Raw genomic sequence first — 19,493 nt, 5'->3', positions numbered from 1 at the left:
TTTTTCAAAATGTTTTATAAACTTTATTCAACTTCTTTTAAAGCTAACTATTTAAGAGGTAAATTTTTTGTCGATCTCATAAATTAAGTTATAATTAAATTACAATGTCTGAACACATTCACTATTGATTAAAAAAAATTATGCTGTAACTATAATGTTTAACCTAAGTGTAAGTGTATAATCTAATAATTAAAATTATAGCTAAAATAAAGAGTTTCATTCCCATCAAAATTAGATATATAAAATTTAAAGATAAAAATATGTTAAAGTTTAAAATAAGAAAAATAAACCAAAAAGTTATAACATTGTCTTATTTCTCCCAACTGAAAAGATGAAATAAATTATATTTAACTTTGATTGAAATTTCTTTTTGTATATAAATTCTGCATTATTTAAAATCTGAATCCAGAAAAAAATATATTTAAATTAAATTTTTAAAATATTTAAAAAAAAACCATGATAGAATTTTAAACTTTAAAAATGAGCAATTTCTGAAATACAATAATCGATCATAACATAACCATATTATCTATGATAATGATACATAACAATTAATTTTTTTATAATTTTTTCTTACCATGAATTAATATATTTTGAATAGATTTAAAATATAAAAAAATAAAAAAATAAAAAATAAAAAATAAAAGTTATTTAAAAGATGATAACTCATTTGACAAAATTGTCAAAATTTAATTATTTAGTATAATTTTGGTTACACATAACCGACTTAATGCACATTCCACAGTAGATGCTGAGTTTAACAATTTTTATGCTGTCGATCAGATTGTGCTCTTCTTCGTAGTGGATTCAAATTTTCAGAGAAGGCTGCGTTCATGGAACATGCACTAGATTCTAGAAGTTGCACGCGAGATTAATGCATTGGTATTTGCTTAATAACTTGAATCACCCCAAAAACTAAATTTCCTCAATGATCAATAAACAATTTCAAAAAGTTGGCGAACATGGCCACGATTAAATTTTTTCCACGTGTAAAATACGTATTGGTAACGTGCGTAGATTGATTGGTTGGACACTTTTCTTGCCCTACAAAAATAGCAAACAAAGTTGTCACCGGTGGCATTTGTTTTGGTCTCTGCTCAAAGGTGAGGTCCAAGTTCTCTGTTACTTTTCCATCTCACAAGAATAAGAAGGTGAAAAAGTTCCCATCACAAACTTGATTACATATTTCGGGTTTGCCAAACCAAAGAAAAAATCGAGCTTTAGACATACCTCAAACACAAAACCAGAATAGTTTAGTAGTATTATTTAATGTTGTTTCATTCGGAAGTGGCTACGTGGTTTTGAGAACGTGATTTGAGGAATGAGAGGAGAAGATCATGGAATTTTGGTCAGAATTTCTTGCAAGCAGTTCGGGAAGAGAGTTTGTAGCAGGTGGCTTCGGAGGCATCGCAGGTATATTTGCAGGTTATCCACTTGACACTCTCCGAATCAAATTACAGAACACAAAAAATGGCTCTGCTGTCACCATCTTTAAGCACATGGTGTTAAGGGAAGGAACATGTTCTTTGTACCGTGGCATGGCCGCACCATTAGCCACCGTTACTTTTCAGGTTTTTTTTTTTTCTTTTATCTCATTCATCAACTTTCTCTACTCTGTTTTTCTCTCTTTTACGCGCATAAAATTTCATTCAGATGCTCATAAATTGCAGTGGAATTAATGTAGTTTTCAATTTTACAGTTTTGGTACGCCGTAGGATTCCAACTTCTCTTATTCCGATCACAGAAATAGGATAAAAACCTATGACCGACAACTCTGGTCAGAGGAATATACTATAATATCACTTGGTGTTTTTTTTTTTCTTTTTTAAGGAATATAAAGATTCACGAGCCCGCAATTCATTTCCTTTTGAGACTCACTTTCCCACGGCTTTTAATTTTATAATTATAACAATCTTGCTTTCCGATAGAGATAGAATTGTACATGAATCATTTTCCTTTTCCTTCTCCTCTTGAATCATTCAATAATCATTATTAGATAAGGAGTTTAGGTTTTTGACGTGTGAATCACAATGTTTATCCAACTGGGTCAATATTGAACTAAATTTTCGGCTTCGGATTGTGTGAATCAGAATGTTTATCCAACTGGGTCAATATTGAAGTAAATTTTCAAGACAGTGAACAATTTAGACAACTATCTACGGTTTTACTATGTTGTGACATAAAGATTCAGCAACGATTTTCCATCTCCACATGATGTCAAATCTCGACACACTTACACTGTTCATCATTGTTTCCTTTATTTGTCTTTTCACTTCTAATCGATCATTTCACGGTGGCAGAATGCAATGGTTTTCCAAACGTACGCGGTTCTGTCAAGGGCGTGTGACTTATCTGTATCTCCTAAAGACCCTGCATCCTACAAGGGTGTTGCATTAGGAGGAACTGGCACAGGAGCACTTCAAAGTCTGTTACTTTCCCCTGTGGAGCTGATAAAAATTCGACTTCAGATGCAAAAAGAAAGCCAGATGGCAGAATCCATAAAGGGTCCTATAAGGCTGGCGAAACACATTTGGAGAAAAGAAGGCCTTCGAGGCATTTATCGAGGACTTGGTGTGACTGTGTTAAGAGATGGACCCTCTCATGGTTTATACTTCTGGACATACGAATACATGAGGGAACGACTCCACCCTGGTTGCAGAAAAAGTGGTGAAGAAAGTTTGCAGACTATGTTAGTAGCGGGAGGATCTGCAGGCGTGACTAGTTGGATCAGTTGCTACCCTTTGGATGTTGTGAAGAGTAGATTGCAGGCTCAAACACCCTCTTCTCTCAAGTACAAAGGCATCGTAGATTGTTTCAGAAAGAGTGTTAAAGAAGAAGGATACAGTGTGCTGTGGCGGGGTTTAGGAACTACAGTTGCCAGAGCTTTCATAGTAAATGGAGCCATATTCTCTGCGTATGAAGTTGCGCTCAGATTACTGTTTCGCAACCCAAGTATTCATACCAAAGAAACTATTTAGGAGAAACGCCATTTTAGGTAAAAACCACCGACATAACCCATTGCAAGATGTAATTCACAGATACTCTGTACGTAATAAAATAGATTCCGCTAACTAATGGATAATGGAAGGAAAAAAAAGTTCATCTAAGCATTTCAGAATTCATTATTTTCTTTTTATCCACATTTGTTAATAGACAGGTTAAATTTTATAAATAATTTTTTAGGTTAAATATATTTTTATCCTTTAATTTTAGAATAAATTGAAATTAGTGTCCATTTTTTAAATTTTTACCAAATTTAATCTTGTAGAATCACGTGAATTTAGTATTTTTATCCAAATTTTATCAAGTTAAGTTAACGTTTCAAATATATCTCATCATTCATGATAATATTTAAATTGTTTATATTGATTGATATATTTTTATTTTAATTTTATTTAACTATCATAAAATATATTTAAAAAATGTCAAAATGTCAAATAAACTTAACAATATTTAGTTAAAAAAATTAAATTTATACAATTCTAAAATTGAAAACTAAATTAAGCTTAAATTTTGAAGAAAAAATTATTCAAATTTTATAAAAATTTGAGAAATAAAAATATATTTAACCCTAATTTCTTCTTCACTCTTTGTCATAGATATTACTAAATACAACTAACTATTTGGGCTTTTATACTGGATAGGCCCACTATAGTTATGGAATTAATTTGGTCATTATTATTAGGTAATTACTTTTTGCACACGCATTATTTCTTCATGCACTTTGTGAGGGTGTTGGAAAAGTAAAAAGTGTTTATATATTTATAGTTTTAAATACCTTAATTGCGTTCCAATATGAAATTTAGAAAAGTAATTTCCTAATTTATGTATATATTTTAAATTATTGTAAAATATATGCATAATTCAAAGAAGTACAAATTTTTGGTACACCTAACCCAACCCACCACCACATTAAAAAGGCAGACAGCCACCCAAACAGGCGGAGAGAAAGCCCAGAAACGTGGTCTTTTAACGCAGCCCATTATGATCCAAATCCGACCCCTTTTTCACACATAACAAAAAAAATGGACACGTGGCAGGATCGAGAAAGCCCCGAAAGGTGGCAGCATTTTTGAATGCGAAGGAGCCAAGCGCGCAACGATAAACAAAGAGAAAAGCCGCGGCGGGCCCCACCCACGTGCGAGACGGTGGGCGATGATAGGACAACTTAAAGAAAAAGAAAAGAACACACTCCACGGACCCAGCTATACGTCGTCGTTTCAACGTTCCACACGTGCCTCACCTTCGTCTTCCGGATTCAATTCAAAAATATTCAAAGGCTGTTTAGTTTGTTCTCCACTCACCGCATTGGGTCCTATTTACCTTATATATCATTCTTGGGTTCCACTCTACACTACGCTCCTCGTCCAAGTTTCTCATCTCATCAAAAACATGAACAGACAGGGCCAGAGATCCGGTGCGACGGGGGTGCACCATAACCGCCAGCACTCCGAGCACTATCTCGATGCTTCTTCCAAGTGGTTCAACTCCTCCTCCAATCACATTCCTCCTCTTCAGGTTTTTCACTGTTCCTGTTTCCGTTTTTTCGTGTTGTTTACCCTAACGTTCAACAACTTCACTCCAAATTTAATATTCCTAATGATGAATGATTGAATGCATTTATTGTTCGCAACAACCACCAGTCCTCCTTGCAGTGGAAGCTGATTTCTGAATTGCGATCCGTTTTGGCTTGCAGGACTACAATCTGTACGGTGGCGGAGGCAGAATGTACCGGAACAGCGTGCAGAAGAGCTTCAGTGAGTATTCTATGGATCCGTTAACGCCTCCTCGTAGTTATGCTGTCAAGAAAAACGGTGACGAGGACGATTCTCCTCACGATTTCAGCCCTGGCCTCTTGGATATCCATTCCTTCGATACAGAGCTTCTTCCTCAGGTTTATTGATTTTTGTTTCGTTTTAGTTATCGTTGAATGTTTTTGTTCGGTTTTGTTTGAATCATTTGCTTGTGATTTGGTAGATTCCGTCCTCGAACGCGTATGATTCCGAGCCTTACATTATCGGCAAACAAACTGCCAGAGCTCGTGCTACTGATAACAACGTCTACAATAGTCTTGTTGCTGCAGAGAATCTGAAGTCTAGCAATGTAGCTAAGATTAAAGTCGTGGTATGTTATTGTTTTGCGTATCTCAATATTCAATGATAAATGTTATCAGTGCAATACATTATATCGACAAATTGATATAATAGACAATGCAATAAAGAAAGATGAGACAGAAAATGTTGACTGTTTGCTATAATGAGTTTGGAGGCTCTTGCTTGAATACTGCATTTGTCGTGGTATTTGAGAATGGACGTTGGAATTTGTCTTTGCTTGAATTTTGTTTTTGTTCTGAGTTGGTAACTTGCTACTCTATGCAGGTTCGCAAGAGACCGCTAAATAAGAAGGAGACAGCTAAGCACGAGGAGGATATTATAGACACAGTTTCAAATTCTTTAACCGTGCACGAGACCAAACTTAAGGTGAGTGTAGTAGGCAATGGAATTCCGGGGTATTGAAAAATTGGATATTTTAATTGTCTTTTATGTTGAAAAATATTTGATCAAGCAGTTTTGAATGATTTGTGAGAACGATGAAATAGAGAATGATGTTGCCTATTAAATATTTCGTTGATATTTCAAAATCTTTCTCTTGGTGAACTTGGAATGCTTGGTATGAATATGGTCTACTAGAAAGACAAACAATGTTGTTAAGTGTAAATTCCACAGACTGTAATTGTCAGTGTTTATTCATAGAAAATTGTTCAAGCTTTATCTATCCGTTTATTTTTCACAAACTTGTGCATATGATTAGTTTTTGGCTGCTATATTATAGTAAATGTTTTCATTTGAACATTTTAAAATTTAAATGCTTTACAGGTTGATCTAACTCAGTATGTTGAGAAGCATGAGTTTGTTTTTGATGCTGTTTTGAATGAAGAGGTTACAAATGATGAGGTAACTAGCTATAATGCAATTAAGTTTTTAGTTGAAAGAATAAATGTACAAATACATAGCCCACTTATTTAACTTTATTTTTAACCTTTGGACTTGGTTAGGTGTATCGTGAAACAGTGGAGCCCATAGTTCCAATAATATTTCAACGCACTAAGGCAACTTGCTTTGCGTATGGTCAAACAGGTGATAGCAGCTTCTCAAATTTGATTAATTATGTGTGTTCCAATTTACCAAGAGAGTTTAAATCTCCTTTTATTGACTTCTTTTTCTCTTACAACTGTAGGTGGTCCTCTATTTGAATAGTTAATAAGTTGTAGTTTAAAGTAATTAGTAATCTGATAGATATTCTCAAATGGTCACGTTATGTCTACACTTTTATATTGAACAGAAATTTTGATACTTAATGGGTGTTAATTTAAGCAGAAGTGACTTTGTTTGCTTGCACTATTACTGCCATTTTATATTAGTGTATCATTTGTGAACTTCAATACATAATTTTCTTCTTGTGTAGGAAGTGGAAAAACTTACACAATGAAGCCACTGCCTCTTAAAGCATCAAGGGACATCTTGAGATTGATGCATCATACGTACAGGAGTCAGGGATTTCAGTTGTTTGTGAGTTTCTTTGAAATATATGGTGGGAAGCTTTTTGATCTCCTTAATGACCGAAAGTGAGTTGATTGATCTTTCATTTATTCACCCGTGGTCTCTATATTTTTTAGGTGTAATATTTGTTAGAATTATAGGTTGAGTTCAATAGGGGGATGCCTTAATCTTTTCACAAGCCTCAGAAACTTTTTGCAAGTTAATGAATAGCAGTCTCTGAATCAATCAATTCCTGATGAAAAACTCAAATGAAACCTTCGGAAACCAAAGCATACTATATCAAATCAATGTACTTACGATTTGTATGAGATAAGGGTAAGAGAAAAACACAAGATGGTCCAGAATGCAAAAGTTCTTACACAAAGTGTTTCTCAAAATTTCAAATGTTATTGATGATTAAATTGAATTATATGGTATTTCAGAAGAGTAAGAACTATAGTTTTGTAGATCTGAAAGTTTTAGCCAACTAAAATACATTAGTTCGCTAAAACTAAGCCAAATGAAGTTGCATGATTTTTTTATCAGCCAAACGTGAATTTAGTCCGCTAAAATCACTAAAAAGTGACATTTTTAGTGATTTTATTCAATTAAATTTGTTTTAATCGGTTAAAATAGATGAACTCCATTCATTAAATTGCTTAAGAGATTTTAGTCTTTTTAATCAACTAATAACTAGACATTTTAATCGAGGCTCTTAATACTACTAACTTTAACTAAGATAAAGAAATAAAAACTTACAACCCTAAAAACACTAAAGTTACAATTCTAACAATTTCAATTCCAAGATCAACACTTCATCGCTACAATCATCAAATCCAAGTTGTTGGGAGCATCAAATCAAATAATTTCAAGCTTTGCTCGGATCTTCAATCCCAATAATATTGTTCTTCTGCAGAAAACTGTGCATGAGGGAGGATGGTAAGCAACAAGTTTGCATTGTTGGTTTGCAAGAGTACCAAGTATCGGATGTGGAGACCATCAAGGAACTGATTGAGCAAGGAAATGCCACGAGAAGTACTGGCACCACAGGTGCAAACGAGGAGTCTTCACGGTCACATGCAATTCTTCAGCTTGCTATCAAGAGATCCGTTGATGGAAATGTATCCAAGCCTCCCCGTGTTGTTGGGAAGCTCTCCTTCATAGATCTTGCTGGAAGTGAACGTGGAGCAGATACCACAGATAATGACAAACAGACAAGGTATGTCTCACGGAGTAGCTAAAGTGATATTGTTGAAGACAAACTATATTAATGATATCTTAGATTTTCTTTTCTCAGCCTTAATGAATTTGTCTGTTTGGTCGGGTGTTCCAAAATATATGGAATGCAGAATAGAAGGTGCTGAGATCAATAAGAGCTTGCTCGCCTTAAAGGAATGCATCAGAGCATTAGATAATGACCAAGGACACATCCCATTCAGAGGCAGTAAATTGACTGAAGTTCTAAGGGATTCGTTTGTTGGTGATTCCCGCACTGTTATGATATCTTGCATATCACCAAGTTCCGGTTCATGTGAACATACTCTGAATACATTAAGATATGCTGACAGGTAACAACGACATTTCAACCAAACAAACAATAATTTTATGTCGTTGATTTTCCACTTCCCTGCAAACCATTCATTCATTGTGCAATCACTGTTATGTTCCAAATGAAAGCTTTTTGATTTGACTGTCACAAAATATATGAAAATTCAGGGTAAAAAGCTTATCGAAAGGGAACAACTCTAAGAAGGACGTTTTATCTTCAAATTTCAACGTTAAAGATTCAATTTCTATTCCCTTGTCTTCTGTTAATACATATACGTATGAGGATCGCACAACTGATACATGGCCTGAAGAAAAAGACGGGGATGAATTTAGTCCTCCTGAAGATTACTATGAACAGGTGAAACCATCATGGAAGAAAAATGGAAAGATAGAGCCATATGGTGTAACAGATGACAGATTTAAGAAACCCCCCAATGGCCAGATTAAATGGAAGGACATCCCAAAAGTTGAACCTAAAGCAGTACAGTCTGATGATGATTTGAATGCCCTCTTACAGGTAAATTATACTATTCTGGAAACGACTTTTCATATTTGCAAAACCTAGAGTAAATGCATATACCATGATTTCAGGAAGAAGAAGACCTTGTAAATGCTCACCGGAAACAAGTAGAGGAGACTATGAATATTGTTAGAGAGGTAATTAAATTGACTCTGTTTTTCCTTTTGACATTTTATTGTTTTTATAAATTTTATGCGCATTACGCAACTGTGCCATTTTTAAAATCTTCGAAACTTGTGAGTTGTGACTATCAGTGTAGGTTGTAGCTTCATATTAATATATGCTTTACATATGCAGGAAATGAACCTCTTGGTTGAAGCAGACAAACCAGGTAATCAGCTGGATGATTATATAGCAAAACTAAATGCCATTCTGTCTCAGAAGGCAGCTGGCATCATGCAGTTACAAACTCGTTTAACTCATTTCCAGAAACGTTTAAAGGAGCATAGCGTTCTGGCTTCATCTGCTGGTTACTAATTTAAATCAGACTCCTGGGGTTAAGTGGATGGGAGTCGAGTTATTCGTAGTGATGGGGAAGAGTTTGGAATAGGATGTCGTGAAAAGGGTTTTTTTTTTTTTCTACTTTTTTAAATCCTAAATTGTTTGGGAGTTTTAATGAGGGAGTGGTGCATTCATCTCCCTTGTTTGGAAGTTAAGATTATAAATAATTGATATAAATTACAAATTTAAATCCAACGCCACCCTTGTATTTTTTTATTACTTTGTTAACTTTCTTTAGAAAATAGTTCTTGACAACCTTGCCATCTAATCACCAATTGACATGTATGGTAATTTTATTATTTTTTGTAAAAACATTACAGTCATTTTCTTAAGAAAAGATATATATATATATATCTAGACTTCCAGATAATAGTATAAATATTTTTACACTAACCATCATGAATGTTCAACCGTTCTATTTTAAAAGTTTAAAACTTATAATACTAAAAGTTTTTCTTTTCTTGAATAACGGCAATTTTTTTTCGTATGTAATAGAAAAACATTAAAATATTTAATTAATATTAGGAGGTGCTAATATTGTCTTTGGAGAATGTTCTTTGCATATACTTATTGCGGATAAGGGATATGGTTGATGGTGAGCCAACATTGTACACTCTTACATTCATGTATTTCATTTAAATTAATTAAACCGCACCTTCGTCTGCATTAAATCTTTTTGGCCCTTCTCTTTCTTTCTCTGTTCCAACTTTCTTCGTCCGAGGTCTCAGGGCGTGAAGCCTCATCAGCGCAGTCAACCGAACACCATAAACCAGGTTGGCGGCAGTTTAAACATCATTGCTGAAAATGATTCTGGGTGGCAAACTACAGAGAAAAGAACTTGTTGGTGGCTACTAATAGAATCAGAACTAAAAAGTGAAAATATTTCTAAGTTAATACTTTGAATCATGAAGAAAGGAACTGCGCGTCGCCGCTGTGGAATCCCGTTGGGTGTTGAATGGTGGATGGAGGCAAGTGATTGCTGGTCGTGCTACGGTGCGATTGTGAAGTAATTAGCTAGTTACATTTTATCTTATATTTTTATTTGAATCTGGTCTTCTACATTTAACAAGTTTTACGATATTGTTATTAAATTAACTTAGATCGTTTATTACCCTAAGTTATCGTTTGTTAGTTCACTACACTTTACATGATCAGCTTAATAACAGACTATAAGTGTATACATGTACCCCTACAACCAAATATCAAAGACTCAAGGAACAGATTCTTGTTCGGATACAACCCACAAAAAGAAAGTCTGGTTGCAAAAGGGTATCGTCAATACCATACAATTGACTACCATCACACGTTTAGGGCATTGGTAAAGCCACAGACGATGAAATTGCTTCTTTATCTTGCTCTATCCAAGAGCTATTACTAAAATGAATGCCAAATGTCAATAATTTATTTCTCCAGGATCCCATGCCCATGTTCATCTACATGGTCTCAAACAACGACCAAGCTGTTATACCGTGTTGGAAGAGGGAAAAGAAAGATGAGACACAGATGTTAAATCTGTGTATTGAATTGACACCATGGAGTTTGATTTATACATACAAGTTCATTGTAAAAAATACACGTACGTAGAAGAAAATTTTGCTCCTCTGAATCGGATAAGAATTGGCTACAGATCAGGTATATATTAATACAATTTTCAACACTATACGTTACACTGTCATTGCCCATTGTAAGTCTGGAATGGCAGGAAAGCTAAAAATATGTTGTCTTTTCTGGCACAGATAACTAAAAGCACAAAGTTCTCAGGATCCAAGTACGCCTGAGAAATGGGACAATTTGCAAGCAAGAAAGTTAGATTCCTCTGCTGTAAGAAATCACTATTATGCAAGGACAATGTGGATTATTGAGCAATAACCAGATAGTACCCTGAAAGAAAAGAAACCTGGGAATAGTGTGAGTTAAACTAAACTCTTTAATTCCCTATAAACTGTTAAATGTTTGCAATGTTGCTGATTGGAAACCTTATCTGAACTGGATTGGACCAAGCCTTTCCTTGGAGGGTTTGATGCTGCTGGCACATGGCTGCGAAGCAGATAACTCTGATTGAATGCTCATGAAAAAATTGTCCACAATATCTACATAGACAGGGCTCTTAAGTCGAGAATAGTAGTGCAGTGCTTCTTCTATGTCTAGCACACGTTCTAGATCACCCGCATCCACCATATCCATTGCCTTCATCTTTTGTGCTAAAGCATGAACTTTCTTGTTCATGTTTTCTGAATTGAAGTCCTCTTTTTTTCTGGGGTGTGAGCTTCCTTTCTTCTTCTTCTTCTCTTGTGCTCTCTCCTCGTTCTTGCTCGTTTGCAGTCTTTGCTTGGAAAAACAAACGGAGCTTTCACTGCATGAAGCAGCTCCCATTGCTGAATCGTGCCTGTTGTTGTTACCATACATGTTTATTCTGTTGAGATCAGTCTGCAGCAGATCATAAAACTCATTGTAAAACTGGTCGCTTGTGCGAGTTCTTGCATTGCCAGCTCTACAAAGGAATTGATTGAAGGAAAAAGATCTGGGAATCTTTCGGTACTCTTCAAAGAAGAAAGACAAGAAATTTCGGAAGCTTTTGTGGAAAAAGACCTTGGTCTTGCGAAAGGTTTGTCTTAGCTGCATTTGGGGTTCTACTGTGAAAGTGAAATGAAGTGGCTTTCTCTTTCTCTCGATCTTCAAGGGCAGTCATGGTTATTAAGGGTTCTCTAATTTTGTCCACATTCAGAATTTCAAACAAAGAAAAAGTGCGGTTGGTAACTGGCTTGTTACTAAGGTCACTTAAAAAACAAAACCAATGTGTTTCCTCTCGCTAGCTTTAAACTCTACCCTTTTGTCTACGGCATCTCATGTTCTTTGTCCCTTTCAAACCCCTTCATTCTCTGGTATATGGTAAATTGGTCATATGAAAAAAGATCAGAAATTACTTCTCTTGGCTTAAAGGTAGTTCTGAACTGAGTTTTTCAGAGGTCTGTATGCATTGCATGCTTTGTCATGCAGCTTGACTTTAACTTTATGGTACTACAGTAAAAAAATTAATGCCCTTCAATAGTGGATTCAGACATTGCTTTTAACAGAAAATTCGGTATGTGTTACTGAGGATAATTAATGGGACACATGCGCAGCATCATCCCAGAAACAGAATCTGTTAGGAGTCAATTTGTTGGGAACTGGATTAGAAGGTGGAAGAATGAAAATATTCTGTTAGTAATTATTGTATTTCCTGATTGTTAAAGAACAGAAAATAGGAGAGACAATTATTTTCCAGATTCATGTATGTTTCGTAATTAAATATGTTTTTAGTAATTAAATTAGATATTAAAATTTGTTGATGTCTAGAAGTATGATATATTTTGAGTTCTAGAAGTAAAAGTATTGAATATAATTCTTTTAATTTAATAATATTAATCTTTTGCACTGAGATTTGAGTTAAACTGTATCAAAAAATATAAACAGTTTTAATATTAATTTAAAATATATTTGATACGTAAAAGATATTAACACAAATTAAAAAAGGACTATATCAATTTATTTTTAAAATACAAAAATTAAAATGTATTAAAATTTAAACTAGAACGACTATCTGTTTCAAATCCAAATTTAACTCAAATTGTATTTAACCCTTCCATAAATAACAAAACACAATTCTGATACTTGACAGTATGTCTGTTCCCCTACATTGACCTCATATTTATTTGTCTGATACTCACTAACCACTATCCGAACTATATATTAATTATCTTCTCCTTGTACCTAACTCCTAACATAATCTCTGCATGTGCAAGTACAAAGTCCAATTTAGCTCCAAAGATTTGTTGAAATTATTTTGCTGATATATTATCGAGAAAAATTATTACCTCTAGAGTAAGAGTTACTCACATAAAAAAAACGTGACATCAACCTTAAGACTTAAAAAGTTTTATTTTTCTTATATATCATTAACTTTCTCATCTCGGTACAAACGCTTGATCTCATATTTATATTTCTAAACAAGGTTGGAGTATTTGTAAATAAATTTACCATTTGTTAATGAATAAAAAACAAGTGATATAAGGATCAAAATCTTATGCACTTAATTGGTCCATAATTTCCCAAATTATCATGTATGTCTAGGTCAGAAAAACCTTGTAATTCTGTAAGAAAAGGGTGATGGTCCCCAATGTATAATGCGAAGAATGCATTCCGTTTGCTGCATTGGGGCCACTATAGGCACTTGCCAGTGTTTTAATTCTTTCACCCACCTCTCTACACAATTATAAAATTAAACCAACAACGCTTGCAATTGACATATATATATATATATATATATATATATATATATATATATATATATATATATATATATATATATATATACACACGTTGTTTTCTTAAAATGTTGTGTGCCCTGTGAATAAAGCAACTCACATTACTTTCGAAGCTTAAAAACAGGCTATACTCGTGACCTCTGCATAATGATTAAATAGTGACCAACGTATAATTACTTTATGCACCCCCATAAGTTTTTTAAAATGACTATTTTATCCTTTATAAAAGTGAGTATTTAAAGAAATTGATGGAAAGTGGAATGAAAGAAAGGGAAAGAGTAAAAGTTGTTGCTGCAGAAGATGGAAAGAGAGAGAACTAAGGAATACAGAAGTTCGAAATTCTGAAACGCAAAATAAAAAACACAAGATAAATAACTTTCTATTATCAACATCACAGAAAATTATATATATTAGATTAAAAAAAATCGATTAACTAATACAAATATTTAACTTTTATTATAACATAAGAAATAATTCAAAATATATAAAGATAGATAACAATTAAATACTTACAATTATATTATATTATAGTAAAAAGTATTAAAGTAATCAGTAAAATTTTACTTTTTAAAACATTACTCAAATATATTAATATGTAACTAAATTATTCTAGAAAATAAACAAATTTGTGTAAAAAGTTATTAATAGATGTGACAAAGAAATACTTTAATAATAATACATTAATTATATATTCTATTACAATAAATGAAAATAGAAATGTTTTATTGAAGTATTCTTAATATAGAAGTTATATATGTAAAAACATACTCAATTACATAATAATATCCAAGTACTTGTGCAATAAAACACAATCAATGCAGCAAATTCATTATGTAGTAATGTATAATCAATTATACTAAAACATATTTCATTATGTATTATAATATAATGAATCATGTGCAAGACATAGGCGATTATATAACTATAATATGCAAAGAAAATTTTCTTTATATTTATGTTTTTTCTTTCAATGATTGCATATTTTACCCTTTATAACTTTCATCTCTTTTCTTCATTCTCTCTCTTTTTCCGTGATGCAGATCCAAGAAAACTCTTCTAGGGGCCATGTAAACAAGGGTACTAGCCCTTAACTTCACTGTCGGCGTGAAAGCCTAAAGAAAGTATGCAGCAGACATCAAATCTCTCACATTGAATAGGAAATCCGACGTGTTTACTCTCATTCTTTTCTTGGTCACAATATGCTATTAATTGGTTCCAGCCATAATAGGATCAGATAGGGTTCATTAGTCCCTACCACACTAACCACTGCTATTTTAAAACAACGGATATTAAGCACACTCCTAAGATCCAATGCTTCTACTAAGTGTAAATAATGTTGGATATTCATTTTATGGTGAACTATTTATAGTTTGCTAACAGGATCGGCTAAGGGGACTATTGGCAGCATGTTTTTTTGAGTTTGAAAAACTGATGCAAGGATTTATGTACCTCACCATAGCTAACAGAAGAAACAAGACGATCTTTTATCCACTGCGGGAGCTTGGTGACTGGGTGAGCCAAACTCCGTTTTGAGGAATCAGATGTGTATCTTGTATCAACCAACAAAATTGCTGCATAGTCATTGATGTGACGGATAGCTCTACCTGAAATAAACATATTTATCATGTCATGAAAGATTAGGAGAGAACCCATTAAGATGTGCACAATTTGCAGGTACAGATTGCACGATAGAAAATCCCCTGATACGTAGAACCTGGATTTCTTCATTTAATTAAAAAATAGTCTTAATTAATTTTACTCCCTTCCTATTGTAATTGTACGACTTTTGCCTCGGGTTCTGATCGTGACGATTAGATCTCTTAAGATTTCTGCCATTTACAATTACGCCCCTCCATGGATTGCATCAAATATTTACAAAAATTAACCACGAACAAGAAATTAGGCATGACAATGAGTAAATAGACATGCATCAGCTAAAAATTCACATCTAAACTAAAGTACCCAAAAAATATATATTTTGACGGCATTGACTTAATTGTCGTGTTGAGGATTCTTGTGGTAAATTATTGTTTATATGACTACAAAGACCAACAAAAGAATTGTCTTTAATCATACGCAAATACACACAAATAATTAGATGCAATCCAAGTAGAGGAAAATCCTTTTAAATGAAAAAAAACTAAAAAATCCTCAATTGATGCGATTGGAACCGAGAAACAAAAATCACACGACATATGGGAAACTAAGCATGCAATTTAGCCAACAAATTAACTGACACATCTTGAGCCTTGAGAATCCAATCTTAATTTTTAAATAAATAATTTAAACCAAATAGATCCTATAAAAAGTGGTTTCTACCAAAACAATGCTCAACCTAGTATGGATAAACACCCCACAGAAATATCCTTTAGGGAGGTTTTAAGTTGAAAGTACGCACCTATTGATTGATTTACAGCTTTCATGCAGAGATTTTCATAGTATTCTTTTCCTCTGTGAGTGCAACTTCTTAAGATGGCAAAACCACCTTCAGCATGTCCACTGTATAGATCATAACTTGTAGAAACGCTAGAATTTTCAAGCTTTAAATTTTGAAAACGATCAATGTGCTTTATCCTCTCCAACAACTCTATATCAGATGGGCTAGCATAGGGTAGTCCAACCATGACTACACATCGGCCCATCCCATCACTTAAGTTGATCCCTTCGGATAACTTCGCACCAACAACAGCAAGGAGTATTGCACCACTATAAGATGCTTGGTTTACTTCTGAATTCATGCCCGATAATGTATAAATGGTATCTTTATATTCCTTGAGAACGGATTCAACATCCATGTTATTTCTTGGCTCCCTAAAGACACGCTTCCTCTTTGTAATCCTTTCAAGGATGCCAGATGATTCCCAATGCTCGTAGACTTTATTCTCATAATCAAAAGATGGGAAGAAGACAACAATTCCTTCCGGAACCACCGTAACCAGATTACACAGCAAAAGACCCAGTTCTCGCATCTATAAAGCACAAGATGCAGCACAATCAGTCATTTTCCACAATTAATATTTCATTTCATTAAATTAAACTGAAAAATGATGGATGGAACAACGACCTACTCACCATGTCTGGTGAGCTCCTGGAGCCGAAGCTAAAATCAAAGGTGCGTCCAGTAGGCCCCCGTGCAAGAGCTATTGGCATAATGCTATCTGGAGGAACAATATGCCCACATGAAAAGAAATGCAATTGGTTTGGTGGTAACCATGGAAAGAGTCTCTCCCTAGTCTCTTCTATAGGTTGAAGTGTTCCCCCTACTAATACAACGGCATGTGCTTCATCTACAATCTAGAGAAAGTTTCCTAGTTATTTTCTTCTTCATCCATCTGTTTGGAAGAGAAACTTACAGCTACAGAATAATTTCTAATTAAGACAGCAGTATCAGGCAAACCTCAGAAAAAATCTTTTCTCCACTGAGCATAACATACTTCAGATATCCTCCACGCTTCTTGAGGCTCGTTAACCTGAACCTAGAAATTATTATCCTTCCATCACCATCATTGTTTGTCAGTGAAAGTAACATGTTAGCCAAGGCCTGGAAAGCAGATACACAACTTCCCTCCTCGGCATGTTGCTCGATCTTATGTTGTGTCGCCATGGCAGCAAACTTTTCTCCATAACCACTAACCTGGAAAATCAAGAAAACTTTCATATCAAACCGGCAACAGAACATTCAGAAGCATAGTGTGGCATTCACTCTAAAGAAAAAGTATATGTTACGTGCCAAGACTTACCTTGTGCATGACATTACTTTCCTTAATATATTTCAACAATTTGACCAAGTTGATATTGTCTATATTTTGTTCAAATAAAAAATCATTGATGGCCATAGTAAAATCAGAGCTACTTTTTTCAGAAGCTTGATCTACATCACAGCAGGAATCTATAAGATTTCCATCTTTATCATCAAGTAGTACTCGGAGAAAAGCTTGTGTGAGGACCATGACAGTTTGAATGTATCTCCTATTAGTTGGTCCCAAAAGACTCCGGAACCTCAGAAAGTACCGTTCCAAATGGTTGTGCACAGTCTCCAGCTGTAAAAAGTAGAGGAAAATCATATAATAGTTGCTGAAAAATTAAACATCCCAAGTATGGGTGTAAACAAAATACAACTTGTATGATGTCTAATGTTTGCAACTAAAGCAACTGTAATTGCAAATCGCTGATCCATAATCATTAATTTCCCTTGGTTTCGTAGGCTTTCCAGACCAATCACCTAAAATAAAATATTGACTTTGCTAAGATGATTGGGAAGGCAATGCTGACAGAGTTCTCAGGGTAAACTATAGTAGATAGTATCAACTTGTGGCAAAAGGGACCCAAAAATGCCTATACAAAAGCTCATTGCAACTCTAGACCAGATTTTAAAAGACACTGGCAAAATTTCAATCAAGGTTAAGATAGAAATGACAATCATACCTGTGATAAAGTAATTTTGGAGTCATACATGTTGATGAGTGAATCAGCTAAATTATGAGCCTCGTCTATTATAACAATATTGGATTTCAAATTCAGGCCGAGGGCATCACGAGATGATTTTGACAGAAGAGATTGATATGGTAGGACAACAAGATCAGCTCTTCGAACCATGCTTCTAGAGCCATAATACGGACAAGTTCCCATAGTTCTTCCGAGATTTGCAAGATCTTCAATATCCAAGGGTCTTTGTTGAAATACCTCATTTCTAAAATCTTGTTGAACTCTGTGTTTTCTAAGCATTGGGCAGCCAGAGGTGGCCTTTGTTCTGCGTATCCCTGAACCTACTTTTAAGTTCTGCAAGTCAGATCCACCATGGTTCAAAAGATATTAGTGTCTACACTCCTGCTTTCTTTACTCAATTTCAAAAGATTCTACTAGCACTAAGTAGTGAATACCAAGATATATACTTATCAGCTCAACATTAAGTTTGTCATTTCTAAAAACTGCACACCTTAACTTTTGTAGCATCATTTTTCTTTTTCTTCTGAAGTTCCAAGCATCGCTCATTAATTCGTGTAGAGTTTCCAAGTGCAACTACCTCTGCAAAGCACGCAACAAATCATAGGTAAAATATAAGACCATCTGCAGCTACTTGCGCTTCAAGAATTGAAATAGAAAGGAGAACAAAAAGGAGTATCACAGTGAAGCAATCTCAAAACCTTCATTAATGCAAAGATTTTTCCTAGACCCTAAACTCACAACCTTCATCTCTTTAGCGAATACCGTCCTCCGCAACTCCTTTATGAACTGCGAAAGCTGTGAATGAGTTCTACTACAGAAATAAACCTTCAACTTCTTCTCTTCTTCTTCCTCTTCGCTAGACTCGTCTTCAGTAGAGGAACTAAAGGAGGTGTTAACAGTCTTCCTCTTGGACATCATACTCCCTGGCCCTCTCTCATCTTCACTCTCATATTCTTCCAATAAAAAATCCTTATCAAGAAAATCCACAGGATCAATTTTCTTTTGCGGACTCTCACACCCCTTCTCCTCTCCAGCACCCATAACCCTAAAATCCTTACGAATTTCCGTCCTCTTTTTACTATTATGAGGTTTTCCCCATACAGACCCGTACTTTTCTTCCTTCTTATTATTCTCGACTTTGTTGACGACAAAGTCCCTCATCCAATCAGGTTCGTCATCTGAACCAACTCCGCCACCACCGCCATTCCCCGGATTCTCATCACAAACTGCTTCCTGTTGTAGTCTCTTATCAAGCACCCATTGCAAGGCACTGCAAATCACACTCATGGTCTTCCCTGTCCCTGCTCCAACAAACATAATGTACAATCAAACACGCATTTTAGCTTGACAAAAGCTAATTTAACCGAATCCAATGAAGCAACCTTAATTTCAATTGCGACACGAAAATTGAAGAAATACAAGTTAGCCACCACTCACCAGTTGGGCTTTCCAACATAGACACGCCTCCCTGATTGAGAGATTGATACAAGCTGTTCATGAAATCAGTCTGAATCGAATAGGGTTCGAAAGGAAAACCTGGGAATTTTGGCGCTCCTTCTTCATCTACCATTTTCGTGTGCCTTTAGAGAACAAGCAATCCTGTTATTCTTTTCATCTTTTATTTTATTTCTGTTG

The 19,493-nt window shown here is 34.6% G+C and overlaps 3 protein-coding genes across 5 annotated transcripts; 2 read left to right on the top strand and 1 right to left on the bottom strand.

The window, feature by feature from the left end:
* Positions 1-958: 958 nt before the first annotated feature.
* Positions 959-3,136, top strand: LOC114166491 (mitochondrial arginine transporter BAC2-like). The gene is made up of 2 exons (XM_028051230.1): positions 959-1,571; positions 2,301-3,136. Exons 1-2 carry the CDS (start codon positions 1,338-1,340, stop codon positions 2,976-2,978), a joined length of 912 nt encoding a protein of 303 aa, XP_027907031.1. The 5' UTR covers positions 959-1,337; the 3' UTR covers positions 2,979-3,136.
* Positions 3,137-4,155: 1,019 nt separating this feature from the next.
* Positions 4,156-9,327, top strand: LOC114165665 (kinesin-like protein KIN-13B). The gene is made up of 12 exons (XM_028050234.1): positions 4,156-4,518; positions 4,697-4,894; positions 4,978-5,124; positions 5,379-5,480; positions 5,877-5,954; positions 6,056-6,137; positions 6,466-6,625; positions 7,456-7,758; positions 7,889-8,107; positions 8,256-8,604; positions 8,679-8,744; positions 8,905-9,327. Exons 1-12 carry the CDS (start codon positions 4,156-4,158, stop codon positions 9,082-9,084), a joined length of 2,247 nt encoding a protein of 748 aa, XP_027906035.1. The 3' UTR covers positions 9,085-9,327.
* Positions 9,328-10,459: 1,132 nt separating this feature from the next.
* Positions 10,460-19,493, bottom strand: LOC114166852 (ATP-dependent DNA helicase DDX11). Of its 3 annotated transcripts, XM_028051719.1 has the most exons (11): positions 19,296-19,493; positions 18,557-19,159; positions 18,349-18,437; positions 17,838-18,191; positions 17,153-17,452; positions 16,810-17,046; positions 16,485-16,706; positions 15,811-16,381; positions 14,862-15,016; positions 11,085-11,535; positions 10,460-11,005 (listed from the first exon to the last, which is right to left on the bottom strand). In XM_028051719.1, the coding sequence occupies exons 1-10, from the start codon at positions 19,426-19,428 to the stop codon at positions 11,086-11,088; spliced, it is 3,114 nt and encodes a 1,037-aa protein (XP_027907520.1). In that variant the 5' UTR covers positions 19,429-19,493; the 3' UTR covers positions 10,460-11,005; position 11,085. The 3 variants fall into 3 exon arrangements, with proteins under 3 accessions (XP_027907520.1, XP_027907519.1, XP_027907521.1); XM_028051718.1 differs by having other exon boundaries at positions 10,461-11,535; XM_028051720.1 differs by lacking the exon at positions 10,460-11,005 and having other exon boundaries at positions 11,451-11,535; positions 14,867-15,016.

Source organism: Vigna unguiculata, chromosome 10 (assembly GCF_004118075.2).
Source record: "Vigna unguiculata cultivar IT97K-499-35 chromosome 10, ASM411807v1, whole genome shotgun sequence".
NCBI lineage: Eukaryota > Viridiplantae > Streptophyta > Magnoliopsida > Fabales > Fabaceae > Vigna > Vigna unguiculata.
This window is presented reverse-complemented; position numbering and strand designations above follow the sequence as displayed.

Coding starts and splice junctions, on each gene's coding strand:
- LOC114166491 (XM_028051230.1), top strand. CDS start 1,338: ATGGAATTTTGGTCAGAATTTCTTGCAAGCAGTTCGGGAAGAGAGTTT. Junction 1,572..2,300: donor TAGCCACCGTTACTTTTCAG/GTTTTTTTTTTT, acceptor TCACGGTGGCAG/AATGCAATGGTTTTCCAAAC.
- LOC114165665 (XM_028050234.1), top strand. CDS start 4,156: ATGATAGGACAACTTAAAGAAAAAGAAAAGAACACACTCCACGGACCC. Junction 7,759..7,888: donor GATAATGACAAACAGACAAG/GTATGTCTCACG, acceptor TATGGAATGCAG/AATAGAAGGTGCTGAGATCA. Junction 8,745..8,904: donor CTATGAATATTGTTAGAGAG/GTAATTAAATTG, acceptor TTACATATGCAG/GAAATGAACCTCTTGGTTGA.
- LOC114166852 (XM_028051719.1), bottom strand. CDS start 19,428: ATGGTAGATGAAGAAGGAGCGCCAAAATTCCCAGGTTTTCCTTTCGAA. Junction 17,453..17,837: donor CCAAAATTACTTTATCACAG/GTATGATTGTCA, acceptor TACTTTTTACAG/CTGGAGACTGTGCACAACCA. Junction 11,536..14,861: donor CTTCTGTTAGCTATGGTGAG/GTACATAAATCC, acceptor GATCTGCTGCAG/ACTGATCTCAACAGAATAAA.